We start from the raw sequence: 16304 nt of genomic DNA on the forward strand, positions 1-16304 counted from the left end.
AAAACGAGAGAGAATCCAAAATTATAAGTCACTTTTTAAGAACTGGGACCTGTGAAGAAGAATGAGGGACATCCTCAGGTGCTGAAAGCCGTTGTCACCCTGCCAGCTTTAAGTGAAGTATGGCAGCAGCAGGTTTTCCTCTGCTCTTTAGCCTTGGCAGGGCTGTAAGGCTGGTCTTGGTAGAGAAGGGTGGGCCACGTTTGCTGCAGAAGTCAGTCTGAATAGTAGTCCTGAAAGTGCCATCAGGGGATGTGTTTCTCTCTGCCACTGTTTTTATCTGTGTCGTTTATGCCATTGCTTGTTAATAACTCAATGCCATAGCACATTTATCTCCTATGTTTGGCAATTCTGAGAGTCTTTCTCCTCTAGCAATTTCATATCTGAATGATAGGTTATCATTCTTCTTTGGAGTCTTTTCATTAACTTCTTTTGTTGTGCAGACCAATATTTTCCCAGTTCCTCCCTTCCTATGACCTTCTAATTTTGCCCCATGACAAAAAAAATCACACTGTCATACCATTGCGATACCGAAACAAGCATCACCGCCGAAAGTTTAAAGCACTGTCCTTGCACCTTGGCACGTTACATTGAGGTGAACTGAAGTAACTCTCATTTGATGCCTGAAGTTGAAATAACTGTCAATATTTTGCTCTTACAAAAGTGATATAGGAAGGCCTGTCTCTGTGTTTAAATAGATCTGCTCCAGGGATGAAGCTGCTCTCAGGAAACGTACCCTGTCTCTGTCACAAAGAGTCCGAAACAAGAAGGGTTTATTTTCCTCGCTGAAAGGACTGGACACGTTGGCAAGAAAAGGAAAAGAAAAGCGACCTTCCATAACTCAGGTAGATCTTGTTTGCTGGGATAGCATAGCAGGGCTTGTTTCTGGCGGGCGCATCCTGCGAGGTGCTGTTGGTGCGCGGGGTAGGAGACGTCTGTCCATCACGCTTGCGTTCACGGTTTCAGTGGACATGGCAGACTTGCAATGGGAGCATCACTTGTGAGGAGTATATATCTGATTTTGGGTTTCTGTGTGGTAAGTGAGGTTGGTGAACGAGAGGTTTTGACCCAGTGGGTTAGTTTGTTATCAGCAGCACGAGACCATCAGGTTTGAATTTGTAACAAAACTGCCTTCTGGCACATTGCAAACCGTGCAAGTAGGGTTTCTCTGGAGGTGGCCTGCACGCACAGTCCTTAGCGGTGTCGCGCTGGCTCGTGACTGGGACTCTGACTTACTACTGCTATTTCATGTAGAGTAGCACGGGGAGTCTTCAAGGGCAAGAGAAGAAAGACTGCTGCAAAGGCAGCCGTCCTTGGCATTGCCTGGCAGAGCAGCACGCCCTGCTTGGAAGTGCATTTTAGCCAACAGGAGAAGACTGCTGTCACGCAGGAGGCCAGCTGTGGACGCAGGCAGCTGGCGGATAAAGCCGTGCCAGTGTACCCCAGCTGAAGGTTTGGCTCAGGTGTGGTGTGCTGGGGCAGGCTGGCCCCAGGGAGAGGGGCTGTGGGGCTGCGTGCCCCCGCTGAAGGGCTGCCTTACTGCCAGTGGAGCCACAGCATCTCATGGGGTCATTTCTTTTTGTGAAGCTCATGGCTCATGCACGCATTTAGTGTAACCCACCACTTCAGGAGTCTGTCTTTTCTCAACAAAAACACAATGAAATGTGAAAAAAAAGTTCGCTGCTTCTCCCTGACGAGCAGGTAAATAACAGCAGAGTCGTATCCTTGACGATGAGGCCGAAGGCATGAGGGGCACCCACGCTCAGAACATTACTGTTCTCACTGACCTCTTCCGAGTCTGCTGTTTCTCCTGCAAAGCAGTGCTGTGGGCACCGTTCAGTAGGTGATTTTGTTCCTGCTGTGATCAGCGCTTGAAAATCAGCTGTTGTTACGTGTCCGGCAGCCTGCGTGTGGGACACTGAGACGAGCCCATCCGTACGCGTGCTGCAGTAGTCCCACAGCTGATGAAACACATTTCCTGTTCCAAAATAACGCATTAGGATTTTCTGGTCTTGTGGTTTGTGTTTTTAGTAAGTCAGTATTTTTCTGTGTGTTCCACAAGGATTAAGCTGCTTTGGGTGGCTCTTACGCGTGTTAGCGTGTCAGTCGAGGTGTGTGTACCCGGTGAAATTGAGTGAGAATAAAGCTCAAGGCTCAGGTCTGTCTTGTGAAAGAGGCAACTGGAGGAGAGATTTTCACCAGGTTGTCCTTTTCACGTAATTTCCCGGGGGTTGCCCAGCAGGTGAGGTTGGTCTGCGAGTCCTGTACCTCTGTTTCGTTGTTAGTAACCGAACCCCGAGGGGAGGGCTGTTGAGCACAACGTTCCCAGCGGGGCCGGTGCCTCGCACCGTCTTCACCGGGTGATACGTCCTGCCGTGCGCTTTACAGCCCGGGAAGGGGCTTCTGCAGAGCTCAGCGACAGGGAATCTTGTTTCCATGGCAAGGAGAGGAGGCTCCTGCTGCCCTCCCAGTGCTTTTCTGGGTGCGGAGCGGGGAGCCCTGGCACAGACGGAGGTGCCCCCTGCACGTCGTCTCCCTCCTTATTCCAAACCACTCAACCAGCTGGCCCGAAAAAGTGTTTATTTTCATCCACGAGCTGAGGTTCTTGATTTTTATTTCTTTATTATTATTATTGAACACCCTACAATAAAGTTAAGGAAATGCTGAGTGTTGCATATGAATAACACCGGGCTATGACTCACCCCCATAAAAGTGAGGAATTTTTAAGGGCATGGCTTGGAAAGTGACACGTGAACCTAGAAGGTGACTGAAAAGGGAGCCACGTCCTTGCTCAGATTGTGTGTGTGCCCATAATTGTGTATCAAAATCAGAAGAGGCCTGAGGCCACCTTTCTTGTCGTCCTTTTCAGCCCACTGGGAAAGTAGGTTAAGCAGAGAAGGGGAGCTTGCCTCTCTGCTCGTAGTGCTGCCATGCCTGTGCCAAAAAATAGGTTAAAAATGTCTTGCTTTGGATTGAATTGAAGTTCATTTGACTGCACTGGCATCTTTTAATCTGCCATACCCTAGCTTCAAAATTAGATGGTATATTCTTGAATGTTGCTGTGTCGGAAAAGTTTTTAATTTTATCTTAAGTTTGATTTTATGGTATCGATAGAAAAAAAGGTTCAGAGTTTCTCTGCTGGGAGGCTTTTGTAAACATTAACGAGTGGCTCAGTCTTTTACAAATCAGTAGCAGATGGAGGATGTCTAGGCTCACATTATCCTCAGTTTCTTAAATGCTTATCTCCTTTCTTGTATCTAGATGATAAACTGTTTTGAGAAATCATAAACAATAAAATACTTCAATTACATGTCTGGGTGAGACAAGGAGGAGGAAGTTCAGAAGTGGTGCCCTTTATTTGCATGGGCAGAAACTGGATTTCGTATGAAATTCGAAGAGAGAGTTTGTTGTTGTGTTGGATTATCTGAAAGGCTTTTGCTAGTACAAAAAAAAAAAAAAAAGCAAAGCAAAACAAAACGTAAACAAAAAAGTCTTAAATGTAAGTTTGGTATCGTCCTGATTTGTCGACTGCTGAAGGAGTTAGGAAAATGCTATTTATATTTGCACTTCGGAAGGGTAATGTTATTACCTGCAAGTCTCAACATCGTTTATAAACTGTACAGGTCTATCCATGTGTTTACACAACTGTTATCACCAAAATATCTGATTGTATCTATAGCTGTTTATTGGATTTTTTAAAAAAAATTCGTTAATAAGCCCAACACCTTTGTGAGATACTAGTAGTTAAGCTTTCAAACAGATGGGGAACGTAAAGTCTCAGTTTCCTCTTTCATCACTTCCAAAGCAGACACAGTAGTCAGCTGTTGTCATCACTGAGTAGTGCGGGTTTGGGGTCAAGTTTGCCTTTAAAGCTAAGCTGGAAGTTTCTATCGATAGTGGGAGATAAACTGCTTGGCTGGAAGAGATGTCAAACTGTCGGGCAAGAAGTTTAGGAAACAGCAACAATGATATGAAATAGTTCCTTTAAATCACTGTGAGATTTTTAGCCATACCTAACAGTATCCTGAAGGAAAAGGAAAATTTATAATTTTTGCAATTTTGATTTAGTGCATGATTTGGAGGTAAATGACTTTACTGCTAAACAGTAGATAGGAGAAAACCAAAAGGACATGAACGCTTTTATACGTATTTGACAGTGAGTCTGCGTGTAGCCTGAAAGAGAAAACTTGCTTAAATTTTCTTTGTCTAGGGAGATTTGTTATTTCTTTGATACTTCTAGTCAGAACAAAGCGATTAAAAGTACAAAAATATCTCTGGGGTTTAGCAGGTTAAAATATATTTATTCATTTGATTTCCTTTTTTAAAAAAGAACTTAGCTAACACAGGTAAGAAATAAAGGGTTTTATTTATTTAACCTATGTATTTATCTGTAATATTTTAATAGATTTTTGATTCAGCTGGAGGACATGGATTTGCTGGTGCCCAGAATTCCGCCAACTCTGCTGAGGTAAGATATGCCTGTCCTCATTCTGCACCATCTTGCTTTTAAATTCCTGAAAATATTTCCCTAAGTGGATGAGGCGGCTGATTCAGAAACCCCACAGAGGCTCATAACATGCAGTCAGTGTTAGACGGCAGGGTTATAATCCTGCTAATGAAACCACTTTCACATAAATTTCTGAACATGCATAGTAGCCTTTTTTTTAGGAAATAATCATAATTTAAAAAAAAAAAATCCCTAGAAGCTTCTTCACAGCACTGATCCTTCGAGCGTATACACTGTCTGAGAGAGGTATGGAGCTGAGCTCGTCTGGGAGCATCCTTCCCAGTACGGCAAAACCCAAGGTGTGTTTGTTCCCCTTTGCCTGCTCGGACAGAACCCGTGTATTTTGAGTAAAAAGGCACATAAAGGCTGCTCACAGTCTGTGGAGCCCACCAGCAGGGCCGTGAGCTGGTGCACGGCGGGAGGTCGCCCAAGCGAAGGAGGAGGAAGCGGTGCCCCCCCCATGGCGTTACTCGGCAGCAGCTGCGGCTGGTGTTCGTGGGTGCCCACCCCTGCCTGGCACCAGTCACGGTCCCTCTCAGCCCCCGCAGCCTCCCAGGGGATAACGTCGCCGTCCCCTGGTGTGGAAGCGAAGCCGGGTGCTCCGGAACCCGCGATCACATACCCGTGGGAGCAGGGAGGGTTGTCCGTGTTGCGGGTTACACGGGCAGGATGCTTCTCCCTCGGCAGGCTCCAAATAAAAAACTTCTAATTAAGTCTTAGGCACGGGGATTCTGGACTTTGTTTTCTGCACGGTATAGCTGGATTTCTTTCATGGCAACATGTGCCAGGCTCGAAGGAGCATTTGTCTTCCCATCTACCCCCGTCCCTTTTTCTCCTTTGTTCCCTGAACCAGATGTTCCTCCGATGCAGTTTAAAACTTGCAAGAAGACTTTGGAAGAGTCGTACTACAGTACTGTTCCCTTTCAGCTGAGTTCGTGTACCAGTTATTAGACAGAAAGTCAAAATTTGCGTTTAAAATGAAATATTGCTGTTCAAAATAATTAACTATAATGAAGAGCTGTAAGGAATCTCGTGAGGAAGGTTTGGACAAAGTTCATCATTTCTCATAGGGTTTTGTGTTGGTTTTTGTATCATTATGTGCTACACGTGTTCTCATCGAGTGCGTTCCTGTAATGGCTAGGTAAGAAAGAAATCCATAATTATGCGGAGGTTGTACCACTGAGAGAGGCACCTCGCGCTGACAGCAGCTGATCCTGTAATGCCGTTTCCTCCTGAAAGGACTTCAGGTTCTGCCTGTGCTTTGAAGAAGTGCGTTGAAGCTCCTGAATTCCCTTGGTTACTTGGCCACTTGCTTGTTATGTCCTGAGGTGGGGAAGTATTTAAACTAAATCATTCCTCATTTCAAAATAAATTATACTTATGAGAGATTTCCAAGTGACCTAATCTCCTGTAGAAAACACAGATTCCTCCAGAAAGTACCGTCAGATGTGGTGTGAGACGGCATCCATTTCCCGCCTCCGAGACGGCAGACACAGTTCGTTCCTCTCCTGTTCTGTTAGAGCATGGAAAGTTTTTGTCCCCCTTAAACCTGAGAGAAGGCAGAATCTCTTGGGCACACGCCCTGAAGGTTTCTCCTGAAGGGCTGTGACACCAGTCCCTCAGTTTAGCACCGACCCCTCAGGGCTGGGCGATCAACGGTGCTGCCTTGCGTGACGGGTCTGCTCCGGGTCTCCTGTCCTCTGGCATCATAAGGGCATTTGCTCTTCCCGAGCCCTTTTGAGGAGACAGAGCAAGGTTTTGAAGGGGCCAAGAAGGAGGCAGAACGCAGTCCTCTCCCTTTGGTGCTGTGTTGGAGAAGGGATGAGGTCTGGCTTCTTGACCCAGCTCTCGCAACAGGGTTTGTGTGTTCTCCAGAGCTGCTGGATGAAAAGCAGCCTGCTCGGAATTCCTGCTCCGAGCAAGGACTCGCAGCCCCCACTCCCTGGGTAGAGGGCACCAACGGGGGGGGGGCAGCGTCGCTGCAGATTTTGGGCCAAGCTTTTACAAAGCTTAAAGAGTTGTGTTTCAAGATGGAAAAGCCCACCCTGTTTTAGATGCTGAAGCAGAGCTCGACCTTATTTCTGGAAAAACATTATTATTATCTCAACCGTTTTTCTAAAACCTTTTTTTAAGTGGGAATTAAATATAGTGTGGCATTTTTAAGATCCTGACATTCTGATGAATCATAGAACAACTCAGAAATGATTCATCATAACTCCGAAAACCGTTACTTTGGCATCAGCCCACTTTCATTGGCTGATTTCAAACGAAAAACAAAAACAGCATCAAAACTTTTATAAAATGCTACCTGAGGAGTTCAGGGAATGACGAATAGTGAAGTCTGCCAGGGAGGCTGTGTTTTCCCTGAAAAGGATGGTAAAAACAGAGGCAAATAGTGGGGGGAAATTATGAAGTAACCTACTGGTCCTGCAGCAGCCCTGTGGCACAACATGTGGCAGTCTGCAAATCCTGGCACCTATTTCTGGAAAATTGTATGGGTTGTTATAACTTTATGTGGCAATGAATGAATGAACTATTGTAGAATTAGTCACTGCAAGCATAACAGGGGAAAAAAAAATCTCTTTTCATGTCAGATTTTCTGAGTTGGAAAATGTGGATGAAGCAGCAGTACCTTGACTGCAGTTAAGGAACACAGTCGTGTTTAATAACAGGCGAGTTTATCTGGGGCATGTGCTTGAGTACCCGTGTACGTGGCACGGAAAGGAAGGCATCTTACAGTGGCTGCAGCACTCTCTGTCCTGTCTTAACAGCTCCTGGAAGAAGGTGGCCTTAAACCTATTTCTCATCACCTCCATCCTCTGTTTTGGGTTGGGTTTGTTTTTATCCCTGGCAATAGTGAGGTTTGTTTCTGTTGGCCTCAATTGGAAGAACTGCTGTTGCAGTGCCATGAACCGCTGTGGTAGTTCCACATCTCCCGAGCTGAGGCAACGGAGCTTCAGTTTTCCCTGCAGGAAGCCACCGGAGAGTTCGGTCTGGCTCATTCCTGCTCGGCTCTTGCAGCCTGCTTGCCTTGCCCTTTCTCCTTTCTGTTATTTACGCCGTAGAAGGAGGTCAGCTTTTATTCCCAGGCACTTGATTTAGTGCTTTCTGAGAGGACCACGCTTCTATGGGAATTATCTTCTTCAACAATAGCAGGTTTATGAGCAGTCGGGAACCACAGCCACCGAGGTGAGACGTCACCTGGTGTACATTTCTTCACTCCATTAATTGCAGTAGCATAACAGGATTCCTGTTATGTGTAGCAGTTGCTGGATTTTAGTAGGATTTCCATGGACCTCTGTTAATTGAAATTTCATTTTCAACTGGTTAAATGGGACAGTTGAGCAAGAAATGTAAGATTCATGAATGCCATTAATTCATTAATATGAACCCTAACCCTAACCCCAAACCAGTGTTACTCTGGCATCAAATTATGAGTCAGCTGCAACCTGAATTTCAGCATTGTTTGGTAATTACCTGGGTGGGATTGCTTACTACCTCATTTTCCCAGCCACAGTTGTTATTTGGAAAAACACAGTAATATCTCTCTGTTGCTACTAGTGGATTGTTGTCAGTAAGTTTGCTGCCTGCAGCAAGGGAAGCAGTCCCTGTGCAGTGATTTTGCTGCAGCTTTTAATTGCAGTGCACCCCTGGGCTTCTGTCCCTGCAGAGCCAGGAGGAAGAATTGCATAATCAAGGGGCTTTATGCAGGCAACAAAACACCCCATCCCAACCAACCAACCAACCAACCAGCAAAGAAAAAACCCAAGAAAAAGCATTAGAGAGGTAGGCACTCCTGAGAACAGCTCAGGATATCTTAAGATATGTCTTGGGTAGCAGTTCTGCCACGTGGGGGGTTGTTGTCCCTTTCCATTGACTGTAAGGGCAATCGAGGGACCCTGTCTGCCTGACTTTACATGCCTTGATGTGGATTTTGAAGTGACGTGCTGAATAGAATCATAGAGTGGTTTGGGGTGGAAGGGACCTCAAAGATCATCCAGTTCCAACCCCCCTGCCATGGGCAGGGACATCCTCCACTACACCAGGTTGCCCAAAGCCTCATCCAACCTGGCCTTGAACACTTAGTAGTAGTAATAGGTAATAGTAATTAATTAATAGCAATAGGTAATAGTACTAGGTAATGGTAGTAATAGTAATAGGTAATAGTAGTAATAGTAGAATAGGTAGACTCGAATATGTAGGTGAAACTCCTCATTCTGAATAGCTCTCAGTGGTGGTGTTCTTCTGGTGTGGTTTCTATGAAACGTGCAGCCTGATTGCAACACAGGAGAGAGCGTGACAGTGAAGGGTGAGAAAACGACAAAGAATTTGTTCAGGTGGATGTTGTTACTTGATCGAGCAGGGTGGCTTTGGAACGAGGGTGGATGTGAAGCAAAATGGTAAACAGGCAAATACCGTGTGCTGCCTATGAAACAATATGTTCTGAAACTGTAAATAGAGTAGGAACACTTTTTTCCTGCTTTAGTCCTTTCGTGTGTTATGGCAAGCCTTGCTCCACAGTGCTCTCTGCTGGAAGTTTCCGATGTTATCATTTTCTGTCAAAATTACAGTAATTCTGTTCCATTTATTTATTACTTTATTTGTTAATTAGGTAAAATTGTAGTAGTCGGTTGTTCTTAAGAATTTATTCCCACTGTGATATAATATTAGGCAGCTACGTATTTTCTCTTTGAGTTACATCAACAGTTAATAGAATCATAGAATCATAGAATGGTTAGGGCTGGAAGGGACCTTCAAAGGCCATCTAGTCCAACCCCCCTGCAAGGAACAGGGATATCTCCAACTAGATCAGGTTGCTCAGGGCCTCGTCCAACCTGGCCTTGAACGTCTCCAGGGATGGAGCATCCACCACCTCTCTGGGCAACCTGTTCCAGTGTTCTACAACTCTCATGGTAAAAAATTTTTCCCTAATATCCAACCTGAATCTACCTCCCTCTATTTTAAACCCATTACCCCTTGTCCTATCACAGCAATATGAGATAAAGGTGTAAAAGCGTAATGGGAGTGCAGAGGAAGTGCAGTCCGTTCTCCAGAAAATCAAGTCCTCGATACAAATGCGAACAGGTAGCAGAGCTTGGTCCCTGTCTTGCCGTGGGGAAGTCCACCGCACCGTGTCTGAACACGTACCCTCTGCAAACCGCCAGTGCGACTGTACTCACGGGGGTTTTGCAACAGCCACGTATGTTGCGTGTTTCTCCTTTTGTTTCCAGCAGCACGTCGATGACTTTTCGAATGTCTACTGCTCAGTGCCAGAGAGCATCCAGAAGGAGAGTGCTTGGGAGACACCGACGTACGTTCACTTCTGTGACGGCCAAGGAGTGGCGCTGACCCTCAAGCCAGAGCACAGGGTGGAAGATGTTTTGTCGCTGGCGTGCAAGGTACTCCTCCTTCCTCCTGGGCCACCGCGCCTTCACCTGGGGCTTGAGAAGGAGCGTGATGTGTCAGAGGATGCCCGAATAGTGGGAGCATGTTACTGGCATCTCCCTGCCGCTCTGCTGAGGCACGTGGCCGTTTCCTGTAGCCGTGTTATTTATGTGTTGTGGCCAAGGTAGCGGGCTTGCGGGAAGGTTTTGGAGGAGCGTTGCTCGAGACAGCGCACGGTGAGCACTGGGAGAGCGGTGACAGTTTGCCAGGCAGTCAGCCCCTGAGGAATCCCAGCACACGTCCGCTCTTTGTTGTTGAAACGAACCCAGTGGTGCTGTGCAAGTTAACCACGGGGGAGTAACGGGGTGACTTGGTTGAGTTATGCCAGGAGACCAGGACATTTACCACTGCTGTGACGAGGGCTCTCGTGTGTGCTTGCTTCCTAAAGGGTCTTTTTCATTAGATACCAGCCGTGCCTGTGAATCTCGGAGTACATTCCCTTCTGAAAGTCAGTACCAGCAATTTGAGAGGGATTGCTATAGATCTTGGGACAGAAAACCGAGACAGGTTGAAGTTACAGTAAAAATACCAGTTGCACCTCCAGAGAAAAGAGCAGCACCTCTAGAACATTGCAGCGGACCTAGTGCCTTTGGCTCCACGTGCGCCAGTGCCTGAATTTAGCTCTAACTTCATGATTCAAGTCGCTTAAATTATGCAAACAAGATTTTTGGAAAAACGAACTTTTTACTCCCAACCTCTGTTTATTTACTTCACAAGTAAAGGGGGGAAAAAAAAAAGGAAAAAAAGGAGTCGTGCTCCATACAAAATCCAGCTGTAGCGTTGGGCGTAGGTTAGCATGAACTTCCAGGTGAGCTCGTTCAACTGGCTTGACGTTAATGAATTTTGAGATTTCTTATGGAGGAAAGAACCCAATTTAACATCTCTTTCCACTGGTAATGCTGTAAACAAACAAACAAACCAAAATTATTCAAGTTTTTAAAAATCTAGGGTTAACTATAGTTTTTTAAGTCAAAATAAGCACACTGCTGTAATCAAGTCACAACGTGTCTCCATGGCGTCACTGAGAGGAAATTATATCCGTGTTACTTTTGCTGGTGGAAACTGAATTCTGGAGAAACAGTTTATTGCCTGGCTTTAGTTTTTTAAAATGCACTTTACTAGTCTGAAGGGATTGTCTGAGACAGTGTGTGCCCACCAGATGGCACGGCGGAGCTGAAGCATGTGGCGGTGGTTAGTGTCCTGCAAGACCCCTGAAAGAGGAAATAAAAGTTTATAAACGTAAAGTGAAGTTGAAAAGGAAATTCCTTACCTCTCTTACTCCATCATTCCAAAATATTTGTAATTGTAAAGCTGAATTTTACTTTTTCAATGTCTATATCATGTGAAAATTTAGTTTTATTTGATTTTTTTCCTTAAACATTTTTCTGTTTTATTTTTTCTTCCTATTCTGTGTGTAAAGCTTTTCATAAGCATTCTCTAATGCTGAATACTTTCTACTCATCTGTCCTGGTTCTTTTCCTTCTTACATTTTCATTCTGCTCTGGTGAGTGTAAGGAATCTTTCTTCTTAACAGAACATGTTTGAATGTTATATGGGTAAGGATAAAGTTCAAAGGGGTTGTTGGGTTTTTTCCTTCGTTCGTGCTTTATGGGGCTTATACTTTTCTCATTTCTGTTTTCCATCTGAGGCTTTTGGACAGCACATACAGAAAAAAATGTGCATTTGGATACAATTGTTCAGGGTACAGAACCCATGCAACTCGTAAACTGTTACATATAATAAAACGTGAAGGTAATTACTAGTTACTCAGCAGATTTAGATTTTGTAAGCTGCAGAGCTACATTAAAGAGGTTCAGTAACCCTAAGGGATGCAGTCATCCCTCCTGCTTTTGAAAGGCTGCTTCCTCCTGTTTTAGACATGTAGCTCTATTAATATGCTAAAATGAAATGTTTCGTGCAGTGGTCTCACCAGCATCCTGATTTTCAGAGAGACTCCCGTCAGGGGCTTGACACTTTCAGGCTAATATCCTTTGGGAATATTCCTATTTCCCTTTGGCTTCCTGTTGAGACAGTGTTTTTGCTTTGACCTCACGTGGTGAAAAAAAACAGGTGAAACTCTCTGATCGTAGATGAATCCCAGCAATCAAAATAAAATCCTGTTAAAGCAAACCCTTAGGGAACCTACATCCCATCCTGTCTCCTAACATGCATATACATTTTCTACATGAGAGGAAAAAGCTGCTGATCAGAACTGAGTCGTTGAAAGTAGGCACAGAAAAAGACGGTTGTGAGCGTAAGTTCAGAAGAACAGCAAACAGTTGTGATGTCTTTGAAAACATACAGCAGCACCCAGTCAGTCCAGTAGCCAAGACACAACGTTTATGAAAGGATTTGGGAGGATTGTAAGGGAAAATGGAAATTGCACTTGAACCTTATCTTCTAAGCAATGCAGCTAGCTTTGTTTATACCACAAAAATAGTTAGAAAATGGCTTGTTGAGGATTGCTTTTGCATGGTTCCTGAAGAGCTTTTTGTGCCTGTGTGTCGCTTCTTTGTCTTCTGCGATTTTGGAAATAAATAACAAATTCCAACCCCGTTCTCTTTATTCCTTAGATGAAACAGCTGGAGCCGAGACACTATGGCGTACAGCTCAGAAGACTTGTTGATGAAAACACGGAGTATTGTGCTCCTGAACCATACGAATACATCGTAGACCAGGAAAGTGTGGCTCCTTTTAGATAAAGCTCTGTGATGGCTGTAGAGCAGTTGAGTTATCACCCACAAATATGTGTGATTTAGATCTAAAATAAGGTTTTAAAGCTGTTCCTGGGTTGCATGCTGCCATCCTCGTTCACCCAGCCCGTGCCTGTGCAGACGTTCGGGTAGCTGGGCACTACAGACACTCTCTTCGAGAACCATTTGGAGATTTGACTGAGGCTTCTGGTACAGAAGTGTCAGTCTCTGCTCCAGGCTGAGTTTTCTATCCTGACCTTGCTCCGTGTTTAGTCCCACTGATACCAGTGATGCTTGCGCAGTAACACAGTTCTCTGGGTAAAGGCAGCAAGTTTTGACTCTTCGTTGATGCAAAGAATGTGATGCTTATTTCCCATGCTGGACCTTTAGGTTTTGATGCTTGCAATTCCATAATTTGATGGCATCTGTTATTATTTTTTTTTCAACAGGTGTATGATGAAATAGAAATTTGTCCATTAAATGTTCATCACGTTCATCTTACAAAGACTGAAAACATAAATGATTTTGGTAAGTTTGACCAAAACAGCTCTCAGGAATTTTTCTTTTTATTCTTCTCATTGCTTACTTTCTCTCTTCAGGAGTTTTCTGTCTCCGAGAGCAGGTAGAGCCATCCTTGATAGCTCAAAATCTGAGTCTGCAAAGGACTCGAGGCATAACAAAGACCCAAACTGGTTGTTTCACACTGGCAAGTGCATTTCTTACGTCTCCGTTTGGGAAGGGTCTGCTTTCTAATTCTGCTGCGCTGGCCAAGCAACTGCAGTGTGGAATTGTCAGAAGACAAACGTCTTTTGCCAGGATTAATACAATCGGTCTCAGTCAGACCATGGTCAAGGTCTGCCCTTTTTCTTTTTTTTTTTTTCCTTTGGTAATGGGGTCTTCTGGTGGTACAGTATCAACAGAGTGTCCTTTGGATCAAATTCCAACAGGCTTTTTGTCCGTGGGAGGCTTATGCCTGGGAATAATTCTGTACCTTGCAAAGATACCTGTGTAAGGCAGCTCTGTGCTGTTCTTTAGCTGCAAGTCTGGAAGTATAAATTATTTCTTTCTGGGCTGTCTCACTCAATGGTCTAAATGAATTTGCTGCTTTATAGTTTGGGTTTCTAGTTTTTGGATCTGTTTAAGACACCTCTGTCTGATGGACGCGCTGCAGAAGACTGAACAATGAGCTGTGCTATTGAAATGTCATACGGGGCTGAGGTAGAAAATACTTTTTTGAGATGTAGTTTGGTTTTTTTACAGCACAGCATGACATATCCTGGAGTTTGAAAAGTCCTGTTAGCTTTAACAGGTCTCACAATGACTAAGAAACAATGTGATAATTTCTCTGTGCTCCGTGGGTGTGTTCTCGCCAGACGTATCCTCCCTCTGGTTGTGTAGAGTCTTCTAAATACACAAAATAAAAGGGAAATATTTCTGAGAAAGTTTGTGTGATTTAAACCTCTTTTACTTCAGGTTTTGCTGTCACAGCACAGGTTGATGAAAGTCAGCATCTCACCCGTATATTTGTAAGTGATGTTCTCCCTGATGGACTGGCATTCAAGGAAGGTATTGTATCGGCTTTATATTTAATACTGTGCTTCATTATCTTTTTAAAGTCCCAAAACATGAAGGAGCTTTAGTATTGCTGTCTGCAATGGTTCTTGGCTTTTCTTCTTCATAGTTTTCTTTCCTGAAGACCATGGAAAGTATGTGGTATTAGGAAAGAGAATGTACACAGAGTAACTGAATTATCCCTTCAATATAGTGGGGAGAGTTCTTGTTTGCCCTTGGAGACAAAGTCTGCGTTCAGCCGTCCAACCAAGTGCTTTTGTACAGAAGAACAGGCTGGAGAAAGAGTTCATCTCACACTGGGGAACCTCATGGGCTTGGTCGGTCTCCAAGACCCATCGCTTCCACTTTTGCTGGCAATGAAAAGTCGCCTCCCTCCCCAAAATGGTTTTGTGGGTCCGTTTCCGAGAGCGCCTGGTCTGCTGCGCTGCGCAGCAGCCGTGCTTCTCCTCCTGGGCACAGCAGGATCGTGTCGGTCCTGCTCTCTGAAAAACAGAGACAAACCCAGAAAAACAGAGACAGAGAGTTTCCTTTGCTACCTGAGGGTAGTGACCACTCGGTTGTGGCTGACCTTGAAAGGCAGCAGTTGCCACTGTTTAGAGTTGTGCAAGAGCTGGTGCAGGTTCCACCCGCTGCTGTTCCTCCTTTGCAGGAATGATTCGAGCTGTGCCTGGTGTCTTGTTCTTCCCAGATAACGATGTACGTGTTACGATGCTGTACGCTGGTGGCATTTGGGTCATGAAAGGGGCCTCTGTTCTAGTCGTCTTGACAGTTGTGCTGCCCTCCCGCCCGCCAGATTCTGTAGCAGCTTTAGAAAGGAGCAGCTCGATTGCTGTACCATGTGTAACACCCGTCAGAGTAAGCATGAGGTCTGCCTGCATAGTCACAGCACAAAGAAAGCTCCCATCTGTCCTAATGGGCCTGTGGTAGGATTAGACTATTTGAACTGAAACCAGAAAAATAAAAGATGAATCAGCATAAGGTTTGGTTTGTGACTCTTTACGTTTTATATTCCCTCTTTTTTTTTTTTCTTTTTCTTCTTCTCCTTTTTCTTTCCTTTCACATGCTCCCAGGGCTCCGAGTAGGCAATGAAATCCTGAGCATAAATGGAGAGGCTGTGTCTGATCTTGACCTCGGGCAGATGGAGTTATTGTTTTCAGAGAGAAGCGTAATGCTCACTCTGAGAACGAACCATTACGGGACCCAGCAACCCTTATGTGCATCCTGGTCAGATGGCGACATTTCCAGGGACCCCAAGAGTTTGTTGCCCCCTCCAAACCAGTCACAGCTCCTGGAAGAGTTTCTAGATAACTTCAGAAAGAACACAGCAAATGGTAGGAAGATGACAATAATTTCATGACTTTCACCTCACTTCTAATATCGGTGCTTTTTAAAACTCAATTATTTTTAGAATTCTGTGCTTGCCTCAGTGAGAAACCCAAGTACAGATTGGTTAAGTTCTGTTTATGCTCCATATCTGTCTGTTATTTTAATGTTTTCTAAAATGTAGAAATGGAACAGAAGAGGATCATTTCTGCAGGGAAGTGATATTCTTTTAATCTGCTTGGCTGCACCATCTAGTATTATCAAGTGCTTTCTTAACTGTTCTGTGTCATCTTGGGAACCTCCAGTACATCCATTTCGCAGGCATCGGTGGTCAAAATGATGTGAAGGCTTTCAGAGGCAGAAGTATTGTTCTGTATTTACCATGCTTTACATATGATAAAGTACTGCATGCAGTAAGGGTATGCAGCTAAATGCACTAATCATCCCCCCAGAAAGGAGCCGTTTAGCTCTACCCACCCACTGGTATTATTGCGTTCCTGCTGGATCCGGCTGCTCACTGCGTAGAAGAAAGCACATGAAAACAACTTTCACAAGGATTGTTTGGCTACAGCGCCAAAAATCTGCGTGGTAAGGACTGCTCCTGGGTGGCACCATGGCCCCCCAGCCCCAGGGAAGGTGACAGTGCTCGCTGCTGGGTTGCCTTTTAGCTGGAAATAGGAGGTGGCGTGTAGGGTGGCACTGCCACGCGGGGTGGAGAAGAGCCGTGGTCACCCTTCCCTTCCCTTCCCTTCGCCCGTCTTACTTCG

The 16304-nt window shown here is 44.9% G+C and overlaps 1 protein-coding gene across 1 annotated transcript in view; it reads left to right on the plus strand.

Moving 5' to 3' along the window:
- TIAM2 (TIAM Rac1 associated GEF 2) overlaps positions 1-16304 on the plus strand; it is a 96820-nt gene that overhangs the window by 27298 nt on the left and 53218 nt on the right. The window contains exons 7-13 of the mRNA XM_086631989.1: positions 696-842; positions 4403-4465; positions 9736-9903; positions 12523-12633; positions 13092-13170; positions 14116-14208; positions 15285-15545. Coding sequence (XP_086488115.1) covers positions 696-842; positions 4403-4465; positions 9736-9903; positions 12523-12633; positions 13092-13170; positions 14116-14208; positions 15285-15545 — 922 coding nt within the window. The remainder of the gene's footprint in view (positions 1-695; positions 843-4402; positions 4466-9735; positions 9904-12522; positions 12634-13091; positions 13171-14115; positions 14209-15284; positions 15546-16304) is intronic.

The sequence above is a fragment of the Tauraco erythrolophus genome, chromosome 2 (assembly GCF_009769465.1).
Source record: "Tauraco erythrolophus isolate bTauEry1 chromosome 2, bTauEry1.pri, whole genome shotgun sequence".
NCBI lineage: Eukaryota > Metazoa > Chordata > Aves > Musophagiformes > Musophagidae > Tauraco > Tauraco erythrolophus.